The 22,223-nt window shown below is 41.6% G+C and overlaps 1 protein-coding gene across 2 annotated transcripts in view; it reads right to left on the reverse strand.

Annotated features, from left to right (window-relative positions):
* The window catches only part of ZDHHC9 (zinc finger DHHC-type palmitoyltransferase 9), a 33,694-nt gene that overhangs the window by 8,731 nt on the left and 2,740 nt on the right, over nucleotides 1–22,223 (reverse strand). For both annotated transcript variants that reach the window (XM_035008459.1, XM_035008450.1), the window contains 5 exons: nucleotides 12,321–12,481; nucleotides 7,657–7,815; nucleotides 2,405–2,542; nucleotides 1,448–1,496; nucleotides 600–702 (listed from right to left, as the gene is read on the reverse strand). In XM_035008459.1, coding sequence (XP_034864350.1) covers nucleotides 600–702; nucleotides 1,448–1,496; nucleotides 2,405–2,542; nucleotides 7,657–7,815; nucleotides 12,321–12,481 — 610 coding nt within the window. The remainder of the gene's footprint in view (nucleotides 1–599; nucleotides 703–1,447; nucleotides 1,497–2,404; nucleotides 2,543–7,656; nucleotides 7,816–12,320; nucleotides 12,482–22,223) is intronic.

The raw sequence follows: 22,223 nt of genomic DNA on the forward strand, positions 1-22,223 counted from the left end.
TGTTCACAATTGAGTGAAAAATCAGAGGCTGAACAGTATGTATTATTTTCAATTAAAAATACGAAATATATATTCATCTAAACAAACATGGGAACAAGTCTGGAAGACTACAAATCATACCATTAACAATGGTGAATTTAGATAAAAACTTAAAAAAAAAAAAAAAACCATGGTGACATCAAGGAGGTAAAGTTACAGGGACTTATTTGCCATGTTTTACTCATCTGTATTTTCTGATTTTCTACAATGAGCATGGATTAATTGGTAAGTTTTAAAAAGCAGGGATTTATTCAGTGCAACTGCCCCTCTCCATTCCAAATCCAGAGGCACTAACTAGCCTTTAAGGACCTTTGAACAGCTGAAGACCTTGTACCCATTCAACCACTGAACCCCTTCTTTCCAATTCTCAATAGGCACTCAGCTCCAAACAAAGCAGTGTGCTTTCTCTTCCACGCATTGGATTTAACAATCTCCCAAGCCAGGTTTCTGTCTGCCTCGACCTCCCAAGCCCTGGAGACTCAGTTCTCAAGCGGGTAATGAGAGAATAGGTTTTGGGGAGAGAAAGAATATGTGATGAGGAAAAGGGAAAGTTGACTCACGTCTTCATTGGTTGTCTGGTTGAGAGCCACGAGGAAAGTGTGAAATCCAGTCAGTCCCACGACGGACCAGAGTGTGAAGAAGCAAATGAGCACTTCTAGAACAGTGAGGTGATGCTAAGGAATGTTGAAGAAGCTACACCAGGGACTCAAGGCCTCAGCCCATACTCATGGCGCCAATCACACCATCTTTACCTCTCAGAACATATACCACAAGTGGCCAAGTATCCATATATAACAACAGATGAATTCTAAACTCGCTGCATATATGAAAGGTGAAGGACTCCTCTTTATTCACTACGAGTAGCTCTCTAACATTTCTGGCATTTTTAAGTGTTTGTTTATTCATCATTAGTTCTTTGAAGAGAACGTTTAGAAGAGGGCCAAAGCTAAATAATGTTGGCCATCACTGCCAGTGGGAAATCCATCAAAAAATAAACCTTATAAATGAAAATTTGGTGGGAAAAACAGAACGTGACTTACAGAAACCCCATCTGAATCTCCTTTTCAGAAATGCAACTGCTGTACAAAATAAGCCTGAGCTGTAACAGAAAGGGAGGACTTTGGTCAAGCGACATAAGGGGTGTACTGAAACAAACACAGGCTGAGCCCGGGATCAGAAGGACTTGTGAGGGAGGCAGTGGAGAATGGGCTGAGGGAAAAACCTCCATTTAAGCCCTGGCCATCTTCCATTCCGGTTGCTATCATTAAGACTATATATTTTTTTTAATTTCAGATCTTGGCACTCTCTAACATCTAAAAAACGAGACGGTGGGAGAAATGCAGAGAGAACGCCTACTCGAAAGTAGTTTAAGAGGGAGTCACAGGGACATACTGCCAGGGGAGGATATGTTCCAGGAGTTTCTTTCAACGTCTCCAGGAAGCCAATTTTCAAGGATTCTGTTAAATTGGGAGGACAAGTAGAAAGAAAAATCAATGACTTTAGTAAAAAATGCACACTTATCCTAGTACCCACTCATTTCCTTCCCTCCCTATCCATTGTTACAAGCTGGCAAGAGATTAGCCCTCACTCAGACAAGGGACTCTCACCTACAAGCTGGCAGTATCCTCACTGAAGAGTTTACATTTTCACTGCGGGACGACCTGGCACTGGACTACAGAGTCTGGCAGAAGCCAAGCTTCCTGCTCCTCTCCCTTTCCCCGAGCCCCCAACTATGGCCATGGATGGGGAATATTCATTCATAGATGAAAGAAATCAGAAATATCTAAGAAAAATCCTTTCTCCTCACCAATCCGTGTACCTCCTTTGTTCAAAATCCAGCTGAGAACTCATCTCTTGATCAAGAAGCCTCTTTTAACTCCACATCCCATCTGTCTTTAGGGTGATTTGGTGTGTGTGTGTGCACGCATGCACATGCACACATGCATATGCACACATGTGGGTGTGTATTTTCTGTCTCCCAAAGTAGACCATGAGCTACTGAAAGGCATTTCTCTAGTATAACCCCCTTCTACCACCTGGCACAGAGCAGGTCTTATAAGACAGAAGAAGAAAGTATGCAGTCTTTGGGATCACCTCAGAAATGCCCACTACTCTGGATACAGACCAGTAATCAGAGCCTCAGTCTTCAGCAGAAGGCCAGTGAAAAGGCCAACACGCTCAGGAATACGGATTGATGTGAGCTGAGGTTTGGAGCTCTGCTCGAGAGCAGAGTAGTATTCATTTCTAATTGGTCCTAGGGTGCCTTTGCAATAGTAAAGTCCCACCAAGAAACCCAGCCACTCCCCTCAGCTCTCCTTAAGTCTTCTCCCACCTTTCACCAACAGACACTGCCCTGCATACTCACTGAGAGCCACATAGACGATGTTGAAGGCGAAGACATAGATCGTGAGGAGGGAGAGAGAGAGGATAAAGAGGTAGAAGTAACGGTAGTTCCTCTTTCCAACACAATTCCCCACCCAGGGGCAGTGATGGTCGAAGCGCTCTGTGGGAGAAAGAGAGTCCAGTGCCAAAGCCTCCAAAACAAAGCACAACATGCCATCCACATAGTACCTAATTTAAAGACCCCCAGGATCACTGCCGATTTCAATTATAAAAAAAACACTGGTTTCTATTTTTCACTTTTTCAGAATGTTTTCAGTCATCTCATTTGATCCCCACAATCACCCTGGAAGTCAAGCAAAAGAAGATATTCTTGTCCTCACATTGCAGTTGAAGAAACTAAGGCACTGAGGGGTCAAGTGAACTGCCTCACTGTCAGTTGACAACAGAGACTTTGCTTTTCCAAAGAAAAATCTTAGGTGGACTTACTAAGTTCAGGAAGAATAAGTAGGTGAAAAAATAGCCAAGGAAATTTTAAAAAATGAGTAGTATGGTTTTTCTTAGCCTCTAGTTTTTTTAAAAAAAATGATAAAACTACAGGGGCACCTGGGTGGCTCAGTCGGTTAAGTGTCTGACTCTTGATTTCCACTCAGGTCATGATCTCAGGGTTGTGAGATCCAGTCCTACATTGGGCTCTGAGCTGGGCATGGAGCCTGCTTAAGATTCTCTCTCTCCCTCTCCCTCTGCCCCTCTTCCCCCCCTTCTCTCTACCTCTCTAAAAAAATTAAAAAATCAATGTAAAAACAAAATATAACCATAAAATAATTATAAAGAATAGATGAGGGGTGCCTGGGTGGCACAGCCAGTTGAGGGCCAACTCTTGGTTTTGGCTCAGGTTGTGATCTCAGGGTCATGAGATCAAGCCTCGAGTCAGGTTCCGCACTCAGTGCGGAGTCTGCTTGAGATTCTCTCCCTCTGCCCCTCCTGCTCCTGCTCGCTCTCTCTAAAGTAAATAAATAAGTCTTTAAAAAAAAAGAATGGATGAACATTTATCCACTGTATAGACAAGTATTTTCTAAGTAACCATAAAAGTAATGAAAGAAAACACAGATATTAAAGAAAAATATATTTGACTCCATAAACCTTAAAAAATAGCTTAAATATGTTAAAAATACTATAAAAGAATATTAAACAGGAGAAAACCAACAGAAATATATGTAAATTTTAGACCTTAGTATATGAGAAATCCTTATAAATCAATAACAAATTACAAATAGTCAAAGGGCAAAACAGTTAACAAATACCACATAAACATATATTTAAATGTTTTCAGATTCATTAATAATTCAGTGCAATACTAGTACAATTTTTGCCCATCAAAATAAGAATATAAAAAAACAATATCCAGTGCTGGTGATAATAGCTTAAAATGGACACTAATATACTCTTTGTGGGAGTATAAATTGAGAGAGTCTTTCTGAAAAGCAGTTTGGCGGTGTGTATCAACAGCCATAATAAGGCTCACACCCCTTTGGCAAAATAAATCCATTTTCAATAATTTCTCATAAGGAAATAGAGATGTGCACAGAAATTTAAGTTCAGTAATTTTTTTAAATTTTTTTTTAAAGATTTTATTTATTTATTTGACAGAGAGAGACACAGTGAGAGAGGGAACACAAGCAGGGGGACTGGGAGAGGGAGAAGCAGGCTTCCCGCTGAGCAGGGAGCCTGATGCGGGGCTCGATCCCAGGACCCTAGGATCATGACCTGAGCCGAAGGCAGACGCTTAACGACTGAGCCACCCAGGTGCCCCTAAATTCAGTAATTTTTTATTAGAGTTTTTATTGTGGTAAAATATATAACATGCAATTTGAATATTCATTTTAAGTGTAAAATTTAGTGGCATTAATTACATTCACAATGTTGTGCAACCATCACCATTACCTATTTCCAAAAATTTTCACCACCTCCAAAGAGAAGCTCTGTACCCATTAAAGAGTAACTCTCCACTTTCCCCTTCCCCCAGACCCTGGTAACCTCTAATCTTTCTGTCTCTATGCCTATTCTAGATATTTCATGTAAGTGGAATCATACAATATTTGACTTTTTCTGTCTGGCTTCTTTCATTTAGCATAATGTTTCCAAGATTCATCCACATTGTAACATATATCAGCACTTCATTCCTCCTTATGGCTGAATAATATTCCATTGTACGGATATACCACATTTTGTTTATCCATTCATCTGTTGATGGATACTTGGGTTGTTTCCATCTTTTGGCTACTGTGAACAATACTGCCATGCACACTGACATACAAAAATGTTTGACTATCTATTTTCAATTCTTTTTGGTATTGTTATGGACAGAATTGTGTCCCCCCCCAAATTTATATGTTGAAGCTCTAACCCCCAATGTGACTATATTTGGAGACAGGGTTTCTAAGGAGGTAACTAAGGTTAAATGAGGTCATAAGGGTAGGGCCCTAATCCTGTCAGATGGTATCCTTATAGGAAGAAGATGATGATGAGACACCAGGAAAATGGAGAGTTACTCTTTAAGCAAACCTGCCACATAAAAACATTGGAAACTGTAGATTTACACAGATATATTTTTACTGTATTTTATTTTTATTTTTTTAAGATTTTATTTATTTTAAAGAGAAAGAGAGTGGGGGGAAGGTCCGAGGGAGAGGAAGAGAGAGAATCTCAAGCAGACTCCATGCTGAGCACAGAGCCCTACACAGAGCTTGACCTCACGATCCTGAGATCATGACCTGAGCCAAAATCAAGAGTTGGATGCTTAACTGACTGAGCCACAGGCACCCCTACTGTATTTTAAATCACACTTTTTCTGATAATATAATTAATACATGCTCATCGTAGAAACCTTGAAAAAAAGAAAGAAGAAAAATGAAGGAAACAAAATCACTCATAATTCCACAACCTATAGATAATAAACTACAAGCATAAGCATCTTGGTGTGTTACCTTGCATATATCTTTACATGTATTTTTTCAAATGTGTAACTAAGATCACACTATATATATAGCCTATCTCCTATTTTATTTCATTTAGCTTTCTGATTTGAGTTTTTCCCGTAAGTCTATTGCATGAATGTCCCACAATTTATTTGACCACTTATCTACAGGTGGACAATTGGGTTTATCCAATTTTTCATCATTATAATAATCCTGAGGTAAATATTTCCATACCTAACTCTTTTATCACATCCCTGATTATTTTCTTAGGATAGATTCCTAGAAAGGGAATCACTGGCATCAAAGGGTATACATATTATAAAGCTTTTATGAATCTCACCAGGTTGTCTTCCAAAAAGTTTGTTCCAATTTACACTCCTGTCACGGTAGGACTAAGCATTATCAGGTTTTATTTGCTAATGTTCTAAATTTAAAAAGATCCCGTTTTAATTTTTATTTCTTTGATGTTTAGTAGGGATGACCCTTTTTCATGTTAACTAGTTAATTATATTTCCTGTTTTACGAACTGTCCATATTTCTACTGGAATGTTAATGCTTCTTTTTAAAAATCAGGGGTGCCTGGGTGGCTCAGTTGTTAAGCATCCGCCTTCGGCTCAGGTCATGATCCCGGGGTCCTGGGATCGAGCCCCACATCAGGCTCCCTGCTCAGCAGGAAGCCTGCTTCTCCCTCTCCCACTCCCCCTGCTTGTGTTCCCTCTTCACTGTGTCTCTCTCTATCAAATAAATAAATAAAATCTTTAAAAAAAATCAAATTGCATGAGTTCTTTATATTTAAGAATATTAATAAGGAGAGGGAATTCTTTATGAAAACCTTCATATCAGACCTTCTTGAAATATCAAGTTTCCTAGCTAATTTAAAACAAGTTTTGGGGTGCCTGGGTGGCTCAGTCGTTAAGCGTCTGCCTTTGGCCCAGGTCATGATCCTGGGATTCTGGGATTGAGGCCCACATCAGGCTCCCTGCTCAGCGGGAAGCCCGTTTCTCCCTCTCCCACTCCCCCTGCTTGTGTTCCCTGTCTTGCTGTGTCTCTCCCTGTCAAATAAATAAATAAAATATTTTAAAAAATAAAAAAAATAGTTTTAATTTATAAAAGTCCTATCTACATACAGATTTTTACCATATAAAGTAAGCTTTATCTTCCCAACATTTGCCTAAAGAATTGGCTAATAAGAAGAAAGCAATGTACTCAGTCAGGCATGTTCCACGGCATATACAAAGAGTGCTAGAAGTATGCTTGGGGAGCCTGGGTGGCTCAGTCAGTTAAGCGTCTGACTCTTGGTTTTGGTGCAGGTCATGATCTCAGGGTCCTGGGATCGAGTCCCAAACCCTGTGCTGGGCTCTGTGCTCAGTGCAGAGTCTGTTTATTCCTCTCCCCACCCCCAACTCTGCTCCTCCCCCCCATCCCCCTACCCTGCACGCATGTGCACTCGAGCTCTCTCTCTCAAATAAAAAAATTAAATCTTTAAAAAAGGAAGTATGTTTATTGGTAAAGTAAGGAGTTGCACATATATGCCTATCAACAGACATATTTACTGCCTGTTTCTGATCTTTCCCAGGGTTCAGCACACACTAGGCAGTGATTACAATTAAGCCACATATACCCAGATAGAAGCACAGACCCATGTATTATGCACACCTGCCACCCTTGCAGCATCAGCAGAGAAAGATGAAGTGACAGTTTTGGAATCAGACCTGCTCCAGTTTCATCTCACATTAATTACATGAACCTGCATAAAGGTGCTTCACCTATTTCCTCATCTGTAAAAAGGGGATAATACCTATCGCATGGGGTTCTTACGAGTCTTAAATGAGAGAAAGGGAAAGCACTTAGCACAGTGCCTGGGATATAGTAGGAACTCAATAAATGCTAGCAACTTTCTTCTTTGGTAACACTACTTCTTACATATCCCTTCCTTCCCCGATGCTGCCCTCCAGTGGACTAGATTTCTCCTCCCCCTACGTAAGGTGGGCTCCACTTGAAACAAATCCAGATTTGAAAAACAGGTAAAGTTTACTTCCCCATTTACCAAAAAGGTTTTTTTAAATAAATTTTAGACTAGAGGATATTTAAATTATGGTTTGATCTACTACAGAAGTACAGTTGATTTACAGTTGTTCAGAAGCATGTTTCCTATCTAAAGTTTCCTAACTAAATCTAGCTTATTTCCTATAGAAACCTATCTTCCCACCCCTACTGATTTTTCCCTAGAAAAATAACCCTGACCCTCTCCTTCAGCTCAGCCTTTCCCCCCAGACAGAGCCCCTTTGGTTTTACTCACCCACACAGTTGTCACAGATGCTGCAATGGGAGGCCCGGGGAGGCCGAAAGATCTTGCAGGTATAACAGTATTTCAGCTTCACAATCTGGTTGTTGATCTGGAAATTCTTGATACGAGGAGGCGGTCGCTGGCCCTGGGGCACTGCACCATTGGTAGCTTCTGTAGATCAGTAAAGACAGTTAATATCACTGCCAGCCATTATTTGAGCCCCAAAGTCTCACCACTTCTCCAAAAGCAGTGGGAGCAATCACCAGTTCCCTAGGCCCACTGTTTTCTCCAGACTAGCATTGCCTGAGGGCACTCTCAACATCAAAGAGTGTCGTGTCAAATTCTGCTGAATGCCATGCAATTCTTTTGTGCAAATGTGAAAAAAGGTTTCTTCACATTTTTGGCAGATTACAAAGAAAAACATTCATAAAAGAAATAAAAATGGCTAAAAAATATATAAATATATGAAATGAAAACATTCAAATTCACTAAGAATCAAAGACATAAAAATCAACACAAAGATACTGTTACCTCCTACTATATTAACAAATACTAAAAAGAATAAAAATACCCAGTGTTGGCAAGGACGGGAAGAAGGTATTTTTATACATTATCAGTAAGCAATAAAGCAGTGGCTCCCAAAACTTTAAAGGCATATATTTTTTGACCCTGCAATTCTATTTCTAAGAATTTAACAAAATTACAAAGAGATACACAAAAGATGTTAACACAAGGATATTTGTCACAGAGTCCCTTTTAATAGTGAAAACCTGAAAATAACCTCAGTGTCACAATAGGGGGTTGGTTAAGTAAATTATGATACATGCATAGGATGGAATATTATGCAACCATTTAAAATGATATAGACAAGTGAATGAAGACTCAGGACAACAGTCACAATATATTGCACAATGAAAGTGTACACTAGAAAGCAACTAGTGTACATTCTATCTTGCAAAAATAAAATATATGCATGAAAAAAAGACTGGTAATACTTAGAATCAGAAAAATAATCATTTCGGGGTGCCTGGGTGGCTCAGATGGTTAAGCGTCTGCCTTCAGCTCAGGTCATGATCCCAGTGTCCTGGGATCGAGCCCCACATCGGGCTCCTGGCTCAGCGGGGAGTCTGCCTCTCCCTCTCCCTCTGCCTCTCCCACTGCTCATGCTCTCTCTCTCTCTCTCTCTCTCTGTATCTGTGTCTCAAATGAATAAATAAAATCTTTAAAAAAAATAATACTCATTTAAAAATAAGAGTAATGTATGCTTATTGTAAAAAGTTTGGAAAAAACAGAAGATATATATAAGAAAAAATAAAAATCACCGACAGTCTCTCAATTCAGGAATATCCATGCATTTTGGTGTATTTCCTTAACAGGTGAATAAACATTCGTGATTTTTAAAAACTTGAGATCATATTATAAATATAATTTTGTACCCTGTATTTTTCACTTAACACTATATGGTGAACATTTTTCCATGGTTGTTAATTTCTCTTCCAAAAATATTAATATTGGCAATATAATATTCCCTCATATGCACATACCATAATTTATTTAACCATTCCATACTGTAGGGCATTTAAGTGGCCTCTGGGTTTTTACTATTTAAATGGTGTTGCATGAAAAAACTTAAAATATTACAGATAAAGCTTAAATCCCCTCTGATCACCACCCCAATCCCAATTTCCACCTCCCCTCCTCAAGAATAAATACATTTGTTGGGGCACCTGGGTGGCTCAGTCGGTTGAGCGTCCTACTCTTGGTGTCAACTCAGGTCATGATCTCAGGGTAGTGAGACTGAACCCCAAGAGTTGGGCTCCAGGCTCACCTAGAGTCTGCTTGAGATTCTCTCCCTCTCCCTCAGCCCCTCCCCCCATTCTCTTGCTCTCTCTCTCAAATAAATAAAATCTTTTTAAAAAAAGAATATATACATGCATTAAAATTAATTTCTCAAACAGAAAGAAAAAAAGAAAAACATGTTGAAGTCTGAGCAGTAATATATGAAGTTGCTGGCATTAAAATAGCTAGGCCCATATTAAAAAGAAAAAAAGGAAAAAGAAAAAAATGACGTGCTGAAAATCCTTCTACAGTAATTTGTATAACTCTGATTATTTCCTTTAACTAAACTCTAAGCAAAGTGGAATTACTGGATCAAAGGGTATGAATCCTTAAAGCCCATATTGCTTATTGTCAAAATGCTTCCCAGACAGATTGTATCAATTTGCACGCCCATCCATCTGCAGCATATGAGAATGCCTGTCTCGTTGCACCCTAGATGTGCAGGATAATTCTAAAAACAGAATAATTTTTCAATTCACTTTGATTTTAAAAATATCTGCCATATGGAACTTTTTTCCTTTTTTTGCAGAGTGGGGTGGATGCTGTGAAATCAAACAATAACAGTGTGCCACAAGTCTTAAAAGGATGGGGATAGCTATTCATTAGAGAATGATATAAGTACCAGCATGCCACCTTAATATTCCTTTGCATGGGCTTTACATGAGGGCACCCGTGAGATAGAGTTCATGGTTCATCCTCCCCATGAGGCACTATGATGCAAGGGAATCACAGTGTCGTCTTCTGCCCGTCCCCCAGCCCCCACGCACACAGCATACCCAGCACAGGGATGAATGTAAGTTAACAAAAACTTGCTAACATAAACATACGAATGAACACAAGAATGCATTCTTCTAAGGAGAGAAACATGCTAAAAGGAGAGGTCTCAATGTGACAGCTCAAGCCTGGGCTCCAGGCCCAGTGATCTGGCAAAACAGAACTAACCTTGCTAACACCTGCTGCTAGATGCAAGAGACAAGTCAAGGCACTGCCTTGACCTTCAGTTTCTCCATATGTGAATGGAAAGAGGATGATAAAAGAATAATCGAGATGGAGAAAAGATGGCACACACAACTCTCCCTCCTATCTTGCTCCTATCTCAGCTTTACCAGGTCTCCCCTGAACTCCAGCTGCACCAGCACACCCAGCCTCTGCTTTCTCCCCACTATTCCCACTCTCACCCCATCCCTAAGTAGTTCAAGCTCAGACGTGCACAAACCTATGTCCCCCTAGCGCAACTAAAACAGGCTGGAACTCTTCAAAAAGAAATTCGCTGAGAAGCTAGAGGGAAATGCAACTAAAATAAACAAAAGAAATACAAAAACTTGGAAGCTTTCAAACCACTCTAAAGGAGTATCAAATCAACACATTGTATACTTTAAACTTACACAATGTTGTGTCAATTATATCTTGATAAAACTGGAGGAAAAAACATCAAATGGAAATGGGAGAAAATATTTCATTGATGATAGCATGCATATAAACATTAGGAATAAACTCAATATGAGAAACAGAGAAACTAGATTCTAAAACTAAAAATTTTATTCAAGGGCATAAAATTCAATCTGAAAATAAAGACACAGTATTTTCTTGGATAGGCAGATAATATTATACAAATGTAAATTCTCTCAAAAAATATAAATGTAATATACTACCTATTATAACTTTAATATGTTTGTGTGTTTTTAATTAAATAATATTAAAATAAACAAACAAACACCCTAACAGTTTAAAGGCTAACTATAGATTGGTGGTCCATGGGCATAGCTTTTAGTCTTACAAGTTCTGGGCCCCTTTCTTCTAATCTATCTGGCTTGGATGCTGACTCAAGCTACTTGGGTACTGGACTTGCAAACAATTTCGGCAGGCACTGCTATGGGGTCTGAGGGGCTCCCAGTCCCCGCTAGCACTGGTATCATGGCCTTCTTTCCCAGTGTGAGCTCCTAGGATATTCCCTCCTCTAGCCCTGGGATCTTCTGCTTCAATTTGTGGAGCCACCCTGGCTCCTGGCTAGTGTACCACTTTATCTCTGTCCCAAAGAGACCTACCCTGAGCTGAAAACTGCACTGTAATGAGCCTGTAACTGCTTCCTTTACCCTCCTTTACCTTCCTAGAATTCTCAATGGTTCCTGGCACCATGGCTGTCTCCTCTCACCTTATGTATTGCCTTAAAGCAGGAATTCTTGGTGGGGCTCATGAATGTGCTTCAAAAGATCTATGAATCCCTGAAATTACATCTGAAATTATACGTATATGCAAACATATAAGAATATTTTTGGACAACCTGGGTGGCTCAGTTGGTTAAGCGACTGCCTTCGGCTCAGGTCATGATCCTGGAGTCCCGGGATCGAGTCCCGCATCGGGCTCCCTGCTCGGCGGGGAGTCTGCTTCTCCCTCTGACCCTCCTCCCTCTCATGCTCTCTGTCTCTCATTCTCTCTCTCTCGAATAAATAAATAAAATCTTTTAAAAAAAAAAGAATATTTTTATGAAAAGAAGGCTTATAGCTTTCATCCAAAAAAAAAAAAAAAAAGAACCAAATGAGTTCATGACCCCTCAAAAGTAAAAAAATCCCATCCTCTTGGGAACAGTGCAGCAAGACCTTGGTAACAAACCCCTCCTGAAACACAACCCAACGCAAGGAAGAATGAAGCATATGGCTTTCAAATCTTGCTAAACCTGCCTTACCAAAATCATAGGGTGGTCATGATCTCAGATTCAGGATCTTAGAGGGAAAAGGCTAGAAATGATTCTTAATCTCCAACTACTATTAGGATTCCATTCCCTTAGTGATTAAAGTCACCCACTGCACAGCATCTTGCCAGCTGGTTAGAACACTCACCTATCTCCATTTCTATGAAAGCTGCTTCATCTGGTAGGGCCCGAGGGATCACTCCAGGGTCACTGAAGCTGGTCCTCAACAGTGTAGCCATGGAGAAAAGGAAGAGCATGGCAGCAAACACAGGGATGGCAGGAGACAGCTGGACAGCCAGGTAGCGACATCTGAAGAAAGTAGGTGATTGAACATTTAGTTATACCTACCCTATATTGATCACAAACTGTTACCAGCATGTGGATCCGGTCTCCACAACAAAATCAGCAGTACCTTGAGGGAAGGGACCATGTTGGTTTTCTTCTCTTGAACTACCCATAACTCCTAATATATGGTTCTGCACATAGCAGGAGCTCAACACTTATCTGATTGATGCCACCTATAACCTACAGAAGACAGTCTCAAGGGGCCTCTCCATCACCAAATCCAGTTCCTCCTGTCAGCCTGTTGAGAACCACATTCCCTCTGTGCCTTGGGAAAGGCTCACACCTACTAAGGTCAGGGAAGCAACTGAGCCTGGACTTGTAAGTACCACAGGCTGTTCTCACTCTGGGAATGTCTAGAGCTTTTCATAACCACTCATCTGGCATTAGGCCTGAGCTCAAGGAGGAGGAAGAAAAGATGAGGGCCATCCATGAAGCAGGGTCCCAGCGTCAGACGGTACGTCTGGCATGCTTCAAGGCCAATGAAAAAGCTTCACAGCTGCTGACTGACTTTGCAACATCCATCCTCTTCTCTCCTCAATTAGCTCTACTAGTAGGTACTCAGTGACCTTAGGCAAAGGAATAAGAAAATTGTATCTCCTCAGCACCTCTTCCCAACATCATGTTTGCCCCTCTTCTTTCCTCATAATTCACCTGGAAGGCCATCCCTCTTCCTCTCTGGATATCCCAACTCTACTCATCTTTCAGGTCCCAGAGACATCAATGCCATCGTTGTCATCATCACGACAATTTAATGAGCACTCAGCATATGCCAGGCATTGCACTAAGCCCTTTATATGCATTATCTCATTCAAGTCTCACACTAAATCTAGAAGGTAGAGTCTATCATACCCATTTGATAGCTGAAGACTCTGGGATTTAGAGAAGTCTTGCCTCTTCTGAGAGGCCTATCCTAAGCTGCACTAATCTCTCCCTTCTCTACCACTGTCGTCCTCACTGCCAGAGCCTTGTATTGTTTCCTAGCTGGTTTTCACTATGTTGACCTCATCTCCCCCAGCTGGACTTCAGAAGAGCAAGAACCTTGTCTTTTTGAAGTGGGAATGTTTGGGTTTGAATTCTGGCTCTACCAGCTCCTCCTTGGGTGACTTAATTAACTTCAGTCTCCTTAGCTGTGAAATGAGGATAATAATAGTACTACATAGGGTTATTGTGTGGATCAAATGCATGAATATAAATAAAGTGCTTAGAACTGCACCTGACACATAGTAAACGTTAAGTAAATGTCAGCTCTTAACATTACCATCGTAGTTCTGTATCTCCCAGAGCTTAATACAAGTATGGGAACAAAGAAGCTATCAACAAATACTTGTGGCACTCAATTGAATTTCAAACCAAATAAATAGGAATGTGTGGTGAGAGTTATCACTGACCTATTTTTATTCTCTTCCTCCTGAGGCACATTTTTTCCTTCAATACAGAGATCTTCTCTTGGAGGCAGATTCTAAGTGGATGAGCAAGGACCAGAGGGAGAGCGGAGAAAGTAATCTGAGGAAAAAGGCTTACCTCATTGGCATGGGGATTAAGCAAGCTGCTGTCCACTCAGAGTGAACATTTAACCCCAGGTTGTACATTCACTGTAGTTTTGGAACAATCCACATGAGATCCTCCCCCTGTCTCCCTGCCACACACATGACTGCGGCGGGGGGGGGGGGGGGGGGGGGGGGGGGGGGGGGCGGCAGTATAGCCCAACTATAATATTAGGCTGAGCAGTTTGTCAGCAGAAGGTGAACATACGTAGTGAACTTGCAAAATGATTTTGTGGCTTTTTGGTTGCTTGCCTGCTTGTTTGTTTTTAACAAAATCCTTGGTCATAGACTGATTTTGTATGATTTACTTCCTTCCCCTAAAAGCTAAGGGTAGGGGGTATAATTTGAAGAACTGAAGGATCTGACTACGTACAGGGTAATTAAGGCCCTTGCGTATCACTAGCTTGTGGATTACCTTCTTTTCCATGTTCCACCTTCAGTAGTACAGATAATCAAGAAGTGAATTTGGAAACAAAAGTCACCTCCACCTAATCAGGGACCCAAAGGACACAGGAGAAACATAAGACTGTTTCACAAGCAAGCCAAGTAAAATTACCACACTAACAGAAAATAGCCATCTTTCTAGTCACTGCCCATTTCTAAGATCACTCTTTGAAAACAAACAAATAATTTCTCTAGGACACAAACTGCTCTGGGTGTACAGTCTCCAATGAATAGAAAAATCAGAGCTATCTGATTGGCCACCGAAGGGATTTTAAATCATTTTATTACAGGAAAAAGATATAGAGAAAATAAAACAATCTCTCTCCCTCGTACACACACACACATGCGCGTGCGCACACACACGCGTGCACACACACACACACAAGATCAATGTTGCCACCATGCATGAAGGACCCGAGATTAACTAAATCTCATTCCAACACCTGCTTGTTAACCAGACAAAGGACAACTTAGATTTGAATTATGCTACGCCATCAAGGATAAAGGTCTCTGTAATCTCTACACGGACTATCTTCTGCACCTGCTAAAACAATCCACTCTGTATATCAACAAGTACACAATAGGCTCATTGTATTGTTCTCCAGAGATGAGGCTATTGGCAGCCAGTTGTCACTAGCGAGTGGGTGTGGCTGGGAAGGCAGATGTGGGACCAGCAGGCCTTTCCACTCCAAGTAAGAGGAAACAGAGAGCCAGTAGCTAAGACTGCTCTTAACTACAGCCTATCATGTCTGTCTTTAATAGTTATGATCAAAAATACCCCCTTAGGGGGCACCTGGGTGGCTCAGTTGGTTGTCTGCCTTCGGCTCAGGTCATGATTCCAGGGTTCTGGGATCGAGCCCCACGTCCAGCTCCCTGCTCAGCGGCGAGGAGCCTGCTTCTTCCTTTCCCCACTGCTCCTGCTCTCTCTCTCAAATAATTTAATAAAATCTTTTTTAAAAATACCCCCTTAAGTTAATCCCGTAATTGCAGCAAGCCAGAGATCTGTCTCTGACAGGAATAGGGTATGTGAAAATTGGGTGGCAATTCCCAACATCAATCTGAAAAGTCAGGAGTATCCTAAATCACTAATTCATCCTACTGGAGGACTGGATCTGTCATCCATGAATATAAGCTAACTGTTTTTGAAATCCCCTAGTATTTTCCATTTATATTACTTCTTGGAATAATGATATTCATACACTTCTTGAAACAGAACTCTCTTTTGTCTTTAGAGTACTAAGAGGCTTTCCCCCTTCCAAAGGGTTTAGAAGTCGCTTTTCTCCCTTGTGAATTTTATAAACGCAACCATGTCCCCACTATCTTCCTTTACGCCACCTGAAGAAATATTATTTTAAGCCACCTTCTACCAACTTCTTGTTTGGCCTCAGGCTTCCATAGCTGGGCTACATGACTGGACTTCCACATGTCCCATGGGCCACATGGTGGTACTGTCTAGCAGTAACCAGCAGTGCCAGGCTGGGCTGGTGTGTCATGTCCCATCCCCCATTCCTAGCACGCTAGTTCATTGGCGGGACAATGATAATGACACAGACTTCAACTGACATGAAAAAACTCAAGAGATTCATGAGTGGATCTGGTAAGAAACCAGACAGATTCCATAGCAGAGCTCTGCCTCACAGACTGGGAGCATGGATTGGTGTTCTAAACAACACTCTACCTCTAAGTCTCCCTAATAGCTCAGTGCAATCAATCAGCCAACAAGTATTTATGTGTCTAACAAATGAAGAACAAGAGAAAATAGGATTTAATTTTGTTGGGAAAAACATAACTAACATATGAAACAGCTAAAGAATAAGATCAGACCAATAACCAAGTGTTAGGATGGTGATTCAGACTCTAAGGACTGTAAGCGGTCAGAGAAGAGCTCTCTTGGGAAGTTGGTGGCTGCTTAAAACCACTCCCATAGCAGCTGTTAAGGGTGCCTTTAAGGAAAAGCTGTGCTTGGAACAGCAGAAAGGGCCCAAGGTTAGAGTCCCATGATGGCCCTTGTCTCACATAATAGTAATAAGCCTTTGCTATAAGTCCTCACTGATATGGACGGTTGTCTGTTCTCTTACACACTACCTACTTCTAAAGCATAGTAAACATGTAGAATCACCTATAAGACTGGCTCGAGGGTCTTCTGATGACACTCAAGAGTCTGCTGATAGGGAAAAAGTTTCCTTGGACACTAAAAACATAATTTAAAATCAGCCTCTAGATTGACTGCTATGTGAAGGTCAGAGGAAGATGCATAAGGCTGTTTTGCTCCAGTAGCAATGGGGAAAATTAACCAAACAGGGACATCTTCAATTCTGAGGCAATGAGCCATCTTCTCACTGAGGAGGGCCAAAATCTCTAGCCAGGCAAACCTGCTAAGTAGTTGCTAAATCGCAGTGATAATAGCAAATTTCACATTTCGATTATAACAAAAATAACAAATTTCAAATATAACAAATAACAAATTTCAAATATAATATACTCCTGCTCAAAAATTTAGAACAATTCCCTGCTGCTTATTATATTAATCCCCAAACCCCACAAGCCAGTATTCCAAGGCCCTCCATTAACTGGTTTTATCTAATCATCATCATAAGGTTCTTGCCTTCTCATTGCACCATTCCAGAAATATCCCCCTAATTACCCTGAATTCACTAGCTTCTTGCTATTGCAAAAGGCATAAGGTACCTCCTTTGTTCTTAAACACAATACCAGCTCGGGTGTCTCTGAGGAAGAAGATTTAGGAGGTCTCTTCTTTCCCTCAATAAACATCTCAACTGATGTCAGCATGCTGGGGGAAATCCCTGTTCTTTGTGCTCACTTTTCCCAAAATAGAAGATCACTATACTCAATTGAGACTCATTCTCAAAAGATGGGAGGGGCGCCTAGAGGTGCAGTGAGTTAAGCGTCTAGCTCTTGGTTTCAACTCAGGTCACGATCTCAGGGTCCTGGGATGGAGCCCCGCATCCGGCTCTGCACTCAGCATGGAGTCCGCTTGAGATTCTCTCTCCCTCTGCCCCTCCCGCTCATTCTCCTCATTGTCTCTCTCTCTCTCAAATAAATAAATAAATATTAAAAAAAAAAGATGGGAGATGCATTCAGTAGAGATTGACAGTGTGAAACTCATCACCACAAAAGGTAGTAGAGGCTGAAAATATACAAATAAATTCTGAATGATGGAACTGCAAAGAAAGGAAAGCATACTGTTCAGGAGACACAACCCAACCCTTCTCCAGGGAATGTGCTTTATCAGGAAGTTGAACTTAGCTACGTACCTTAACAGATTGGTATCAGAGAGGCAACTATGACTTTCTAAAATTGCCATTTGGTTGACCAAGTCTTAGACAGAATCTTGGGCTAGGTAAAGCACAAGACAGAACCTCCATAGAAAAATTTTCCAGAGAATGTTCTCTTGGTTAGAGATCATGATAAAGCCACTTTTTCCTCCTCCCAATCTCATGTAAGTAACTTCAGGAACCTGGACCTTGGAATTATAGACACAAATATTCTGCCATGTCGGTTTGGTTTTGGTCTACATAGCTCTGTGTTCCCTCAACCTGGTAACTTTGTGTTGTCATATTGCTTTTTCTCTTCCATCTCTCTGCAGGGACATGATGCCCCTCTCATCAGGATCACCCACATGGTAATGAGGTAGGGAGAACACATTGCTTAATTTTTCTCCAAGCCATCCTCATTCGGGCAGCAGGGACTATGAGTAGCCACAGAGGTGATGATCCCCCCTAACCCACAAAACTTCCTTTCTAGGTTCACACTAAACATAGGCTTCTCTGTTATTGCAAGACTACCAGAATGCTATGCCAGAATGCTATTAGTTTTCTACAAAGACACCTTCATTTCCTAGGAGCATGAGCTGGGGAGGCCCAAATAACCTAGATGCTACTAGGTAACACAATCACTAGCTAGGAAGAACCCAGAATATGCTAGTCTAGCATTTGGCACTATGTACACTTTAGTAAATCTGAATGTCTTCAGGATTCCATAGTCAAAAGATAACAATGAGATGAAAGGTAGTGTCATATAGAGGCATTGGCTGGCTGGCTGATCTCAATAAAGGGACCTCTCTTCTGTGGGCCTGATTTCCTTACCTGCAAAAGGATAGCGATAGTCTCCAAGACCCCTTCCAGTTCTACCATTCTATGATTCTGTGAGTCAAGACTGTTATATTTTAAGTGTATCCAGAATGTATTAATTCAGTCACATTTATTGACCACCTACTCTACATAGGGTCTGGTGGAAGGCACCGTGGGGGGCTATACAGACATAGGAGATAGTCCCTGACATTGAAAGAGCTCAAAGTGTAATAATCATAGAATTTAGAAATCTAAGAAATGTCATATGATGATGTGTTAAATGAGCAGTATGTACAATTAGTCCTACAAATGCAGAAATTACTGGAAAGGTTTCATGAAGGAAGACTCAAGAAGGGACTTGAAAGAGAGGCAGAATTTGCATAGACTAGAAGTGGGTCAATTATGAAGCAGCACTACAAAGCTTTTTTCAGTTCATCCAATTCAATGACTCTTCTACATATCAAAAGCACCTGCAAGGGTCAGTCCAACAGGGTTCGATAGTGCCTTGATACAATTTCCTCTACATACAGCACGATGAGGCATAAGTGCTGATCGTAGAAGCAAAGTGCTTCTACTTCAGGCGTCAAGAGTCACACAGTCATTCTTGTCACAAGAGAAGTCTGGGTACCTTGACCCCACCTGTAATCTGGTCATAAAGTTAAAAGAGACAGCTAGGAAGCCAATTCCAGAAGACAGTGCACTTGGTCCTTCCTCCAAGCTTTATCAGGAAGTTGAATTTAACTAAACACCACAATAGTCTTTGAGTAGCTGGACACCTCACAGTTGTCAGTGCCATTCCACTATAATGTCCTGACATTACCGGCCAAGCTGGTGGCTACTTGTTCAGACAAGCTGGACAGGGTTTGGGCAGAAAAGAAGGAGAATGGTTCATGTGGTCAAAGCTGAAACTGGCATATCCACTCACATTTCCTAAATACCTCACCCTAAAAATAAATTAGGAAATCCTTTTTTTAAGCACTGCACAATTTTCACTCTGCTTTTAAATACATTTACCATAGTTACAGTTACATTTAAATATGAAATATATTTAAATACAGCTACCTACTGGTAATCCAACCATTCCTTTTCAGTGTGTATATTTTAATCTTCCAGACAAACACAACAGTTACACAGAATTTCAGACTCTCAGACTTGCAGGAGGCTTAGTGATAATCTAGCCCAATTTCCCATCCCAGGCAGGAATCTACTTTGCGACAGCAGCCCTGAGAGATGGCCACCGAGTATCTCTGGAAACACTTCTAACAATACAGAGCTAGCTAGCTCCTAGATGGACAACCTTCTTTCATTTTATATATTCAACCTATACTGTCTGTCCACTGAAAATTACAGGTCCCTCCTTTGAGAAGTCTAAACGTGTAAAGGCAAAATCCCAAAATAAAAAGATATCCACTGGCACTACTAATACTGCATGTTTTTCATCAAGGGGTGCCCACATGCCTGACCAGATTTCCCCAGCCATCTGGCTGACCCAGGGCTGTGCAATGGGCAGCTATAAATCAACTTGCACTAGTTCCTAAGCACCTGCTGCAGGCAAGACCCTATTACAAAACTGCAGGTCCAGATGTGCAGCAAGATCTAGACTTCCCTAAGGCAAAAATGCAGCGGCCAGAGGATGTGGAATCAACACTCCTCGACAATTTGAGGATGAAAATAGTCCTCTGTCACTGGTGGTTCAGATGCCCTCACCTGCCTGAAGGCAGGGGACTTGATCAGCTGATTTCCTGAGGTCTCCCTAAATTCTAATGCTAACAAAGGGGCCCATATTCTGCCCCCCAAATCCTATCCCCCACTGTGTGGTTGGTAGTGAATTATATACTCCAAAGGAAAAGGTCGACCAGAAAGCGATTGCATGCCTCAGAGGCATGCTAGTGTCCTTTGTACAGCCTGTCATTAGCTAGGCATAAGGCAGCCACCACCTAGAGTGTCAGTGTGTCTGCACATGACACACACACACACACAAACACGTGCACGTGTGCACAAACAGATTCCACCACTCTCAGTAAAACGATTCATCACCAGGGTCCTCTCCCCTTTGGTCAGCTTTATGCTTTCCCATTCCACTCCTTCGCTCACATGTTAACTTCTTTCTCCCTTCTCCTCTCCCTTTTCCCTCCCCCCAGCCCTACCCACAAACATATTTACTCTATCTGGGTGGCTCAGTTGGTTAAACGTTGGACTCTTGATTTCAGCTCAGGTCATGATCTCAGGGTTGTGGGATGGAGCCCTGCATTGGGCTCTGCGCTCAGCCCAGAGTCTGCTTGTCCCTCTCCCTCTGCTCCTGGCTTGCTTGCTCGCTCTCTCTCTCTCTCAAATAAATAAATAAATAAAATCTTTAAAAAAATATTTACTCTATCACACAGATAGCTGGAACTCAAGGCAGTTCACAGACAACCTTACCCTTCATATCTGAGGGCAAAGCACAAGAAATAACTTGGGAAAAAAAGTCATCTTGGTAGAAAACTCAACCTGCCTCCGTCAAACAGTAACTTGGCTAATTATAAGCTTCATCCCACAGGCAGTTTTGTTCAGAGGCTTCTGGGGCCTAAGTGGGACAGATCCAAATCAGACTCTGTCTGGCTCCCAGATACAAAAAGGGCCAAACGCCAATAGCTCCAAATTTCAAGTTCCCCTGGACCAGAGGTTTCCCGGACCCAGAATTACCAGCTCACTCAGGGCCTGAAAACAAATCTCATCTCTGTTTCAAATGGCTCCAACCACAAAAATTTAACTCTAAGATGGAAGGGTGTGGTGGCAGAAAGAGCTAGTGATTCAGCAGCAGGAGGATGGAAAGAGAGGGAGAATGATAGAGAGCAGAGTTCAGCTCTGTACTTCCAAAAAGCAGCAAGGCAGGAATCAAGAGAAAAAAACAAACAACTTGGAGAGAAGGGTGAGAGGGGAAACATTTTGTTTTAATGTTACACATACGCCTGCCTGACCGCACATGCTCACTTGTACCACACACAAGTACACACATAACACGCTCCACCATAAACCTCAGACTGGAAAGCAGCTAAGAAGCCATCACCAACCGACTTTGCCAAATACTTCACAAAGTCAGCAGCAACAGCAGCAGCAAAAGTGCCTTTGACAAAGAGCCTCTCTGACCTTCCTTTCCTAGCCCTGTTATAAACTGCCCCTTCCTCTCCCTGCTGTTATTCAAGCCAGCTTCAACCATCAAAAAGTCTGGCAAAGCAGCCTGAAAAATCACTCCTGATGCACTGGGAAAGCCTGGAGCCCTTACAAAAGAAGGGCAAAAATGAGCTCCAAGAGACCAGAGCTCATTTTAATTACCCACAGAGGCTGGCCAAGGAGCCCCCTCCTCCCTCCCATGGCCACGCCCCAGCATGGGAGCTCCATTTTCAGGTCATTCTAGTATATGAACTATAGCTGGCTCATATCAGGTGTGGCTCCCAGTCTACACACACACCTCTTGGCTCCTCAGAGCCCTCCTCATAATAATCCTAAACCAATTAGCATTGCTTCCATCCCTAGAGTATACAGTATTCTCAGCACACCCAGTAGTCATGCCATAGTACCCTAGAATCCCACTGGCCACCTCCCTAGAGCAGTGACCTATACAGGATTCAAACAGTGGCTCTAGTACTA

Source organism: Mirounga leonina, unplaced genomic scaffold (genome assembly GCF_011800145.1).
Source record: "Mirounga leonina isolate KUSES-001 unplaced genomic scaffold, KU_Mleo_1.0 Mir_101664, whole genome shotgun sequence".
NCBI classification, from domain to species: domain Eukaryota; kingdom Metazoa; phylum Chordata; class Mammalia; order Carnivora; family Phocidae; genus Mirounga; species Mirounga leonina.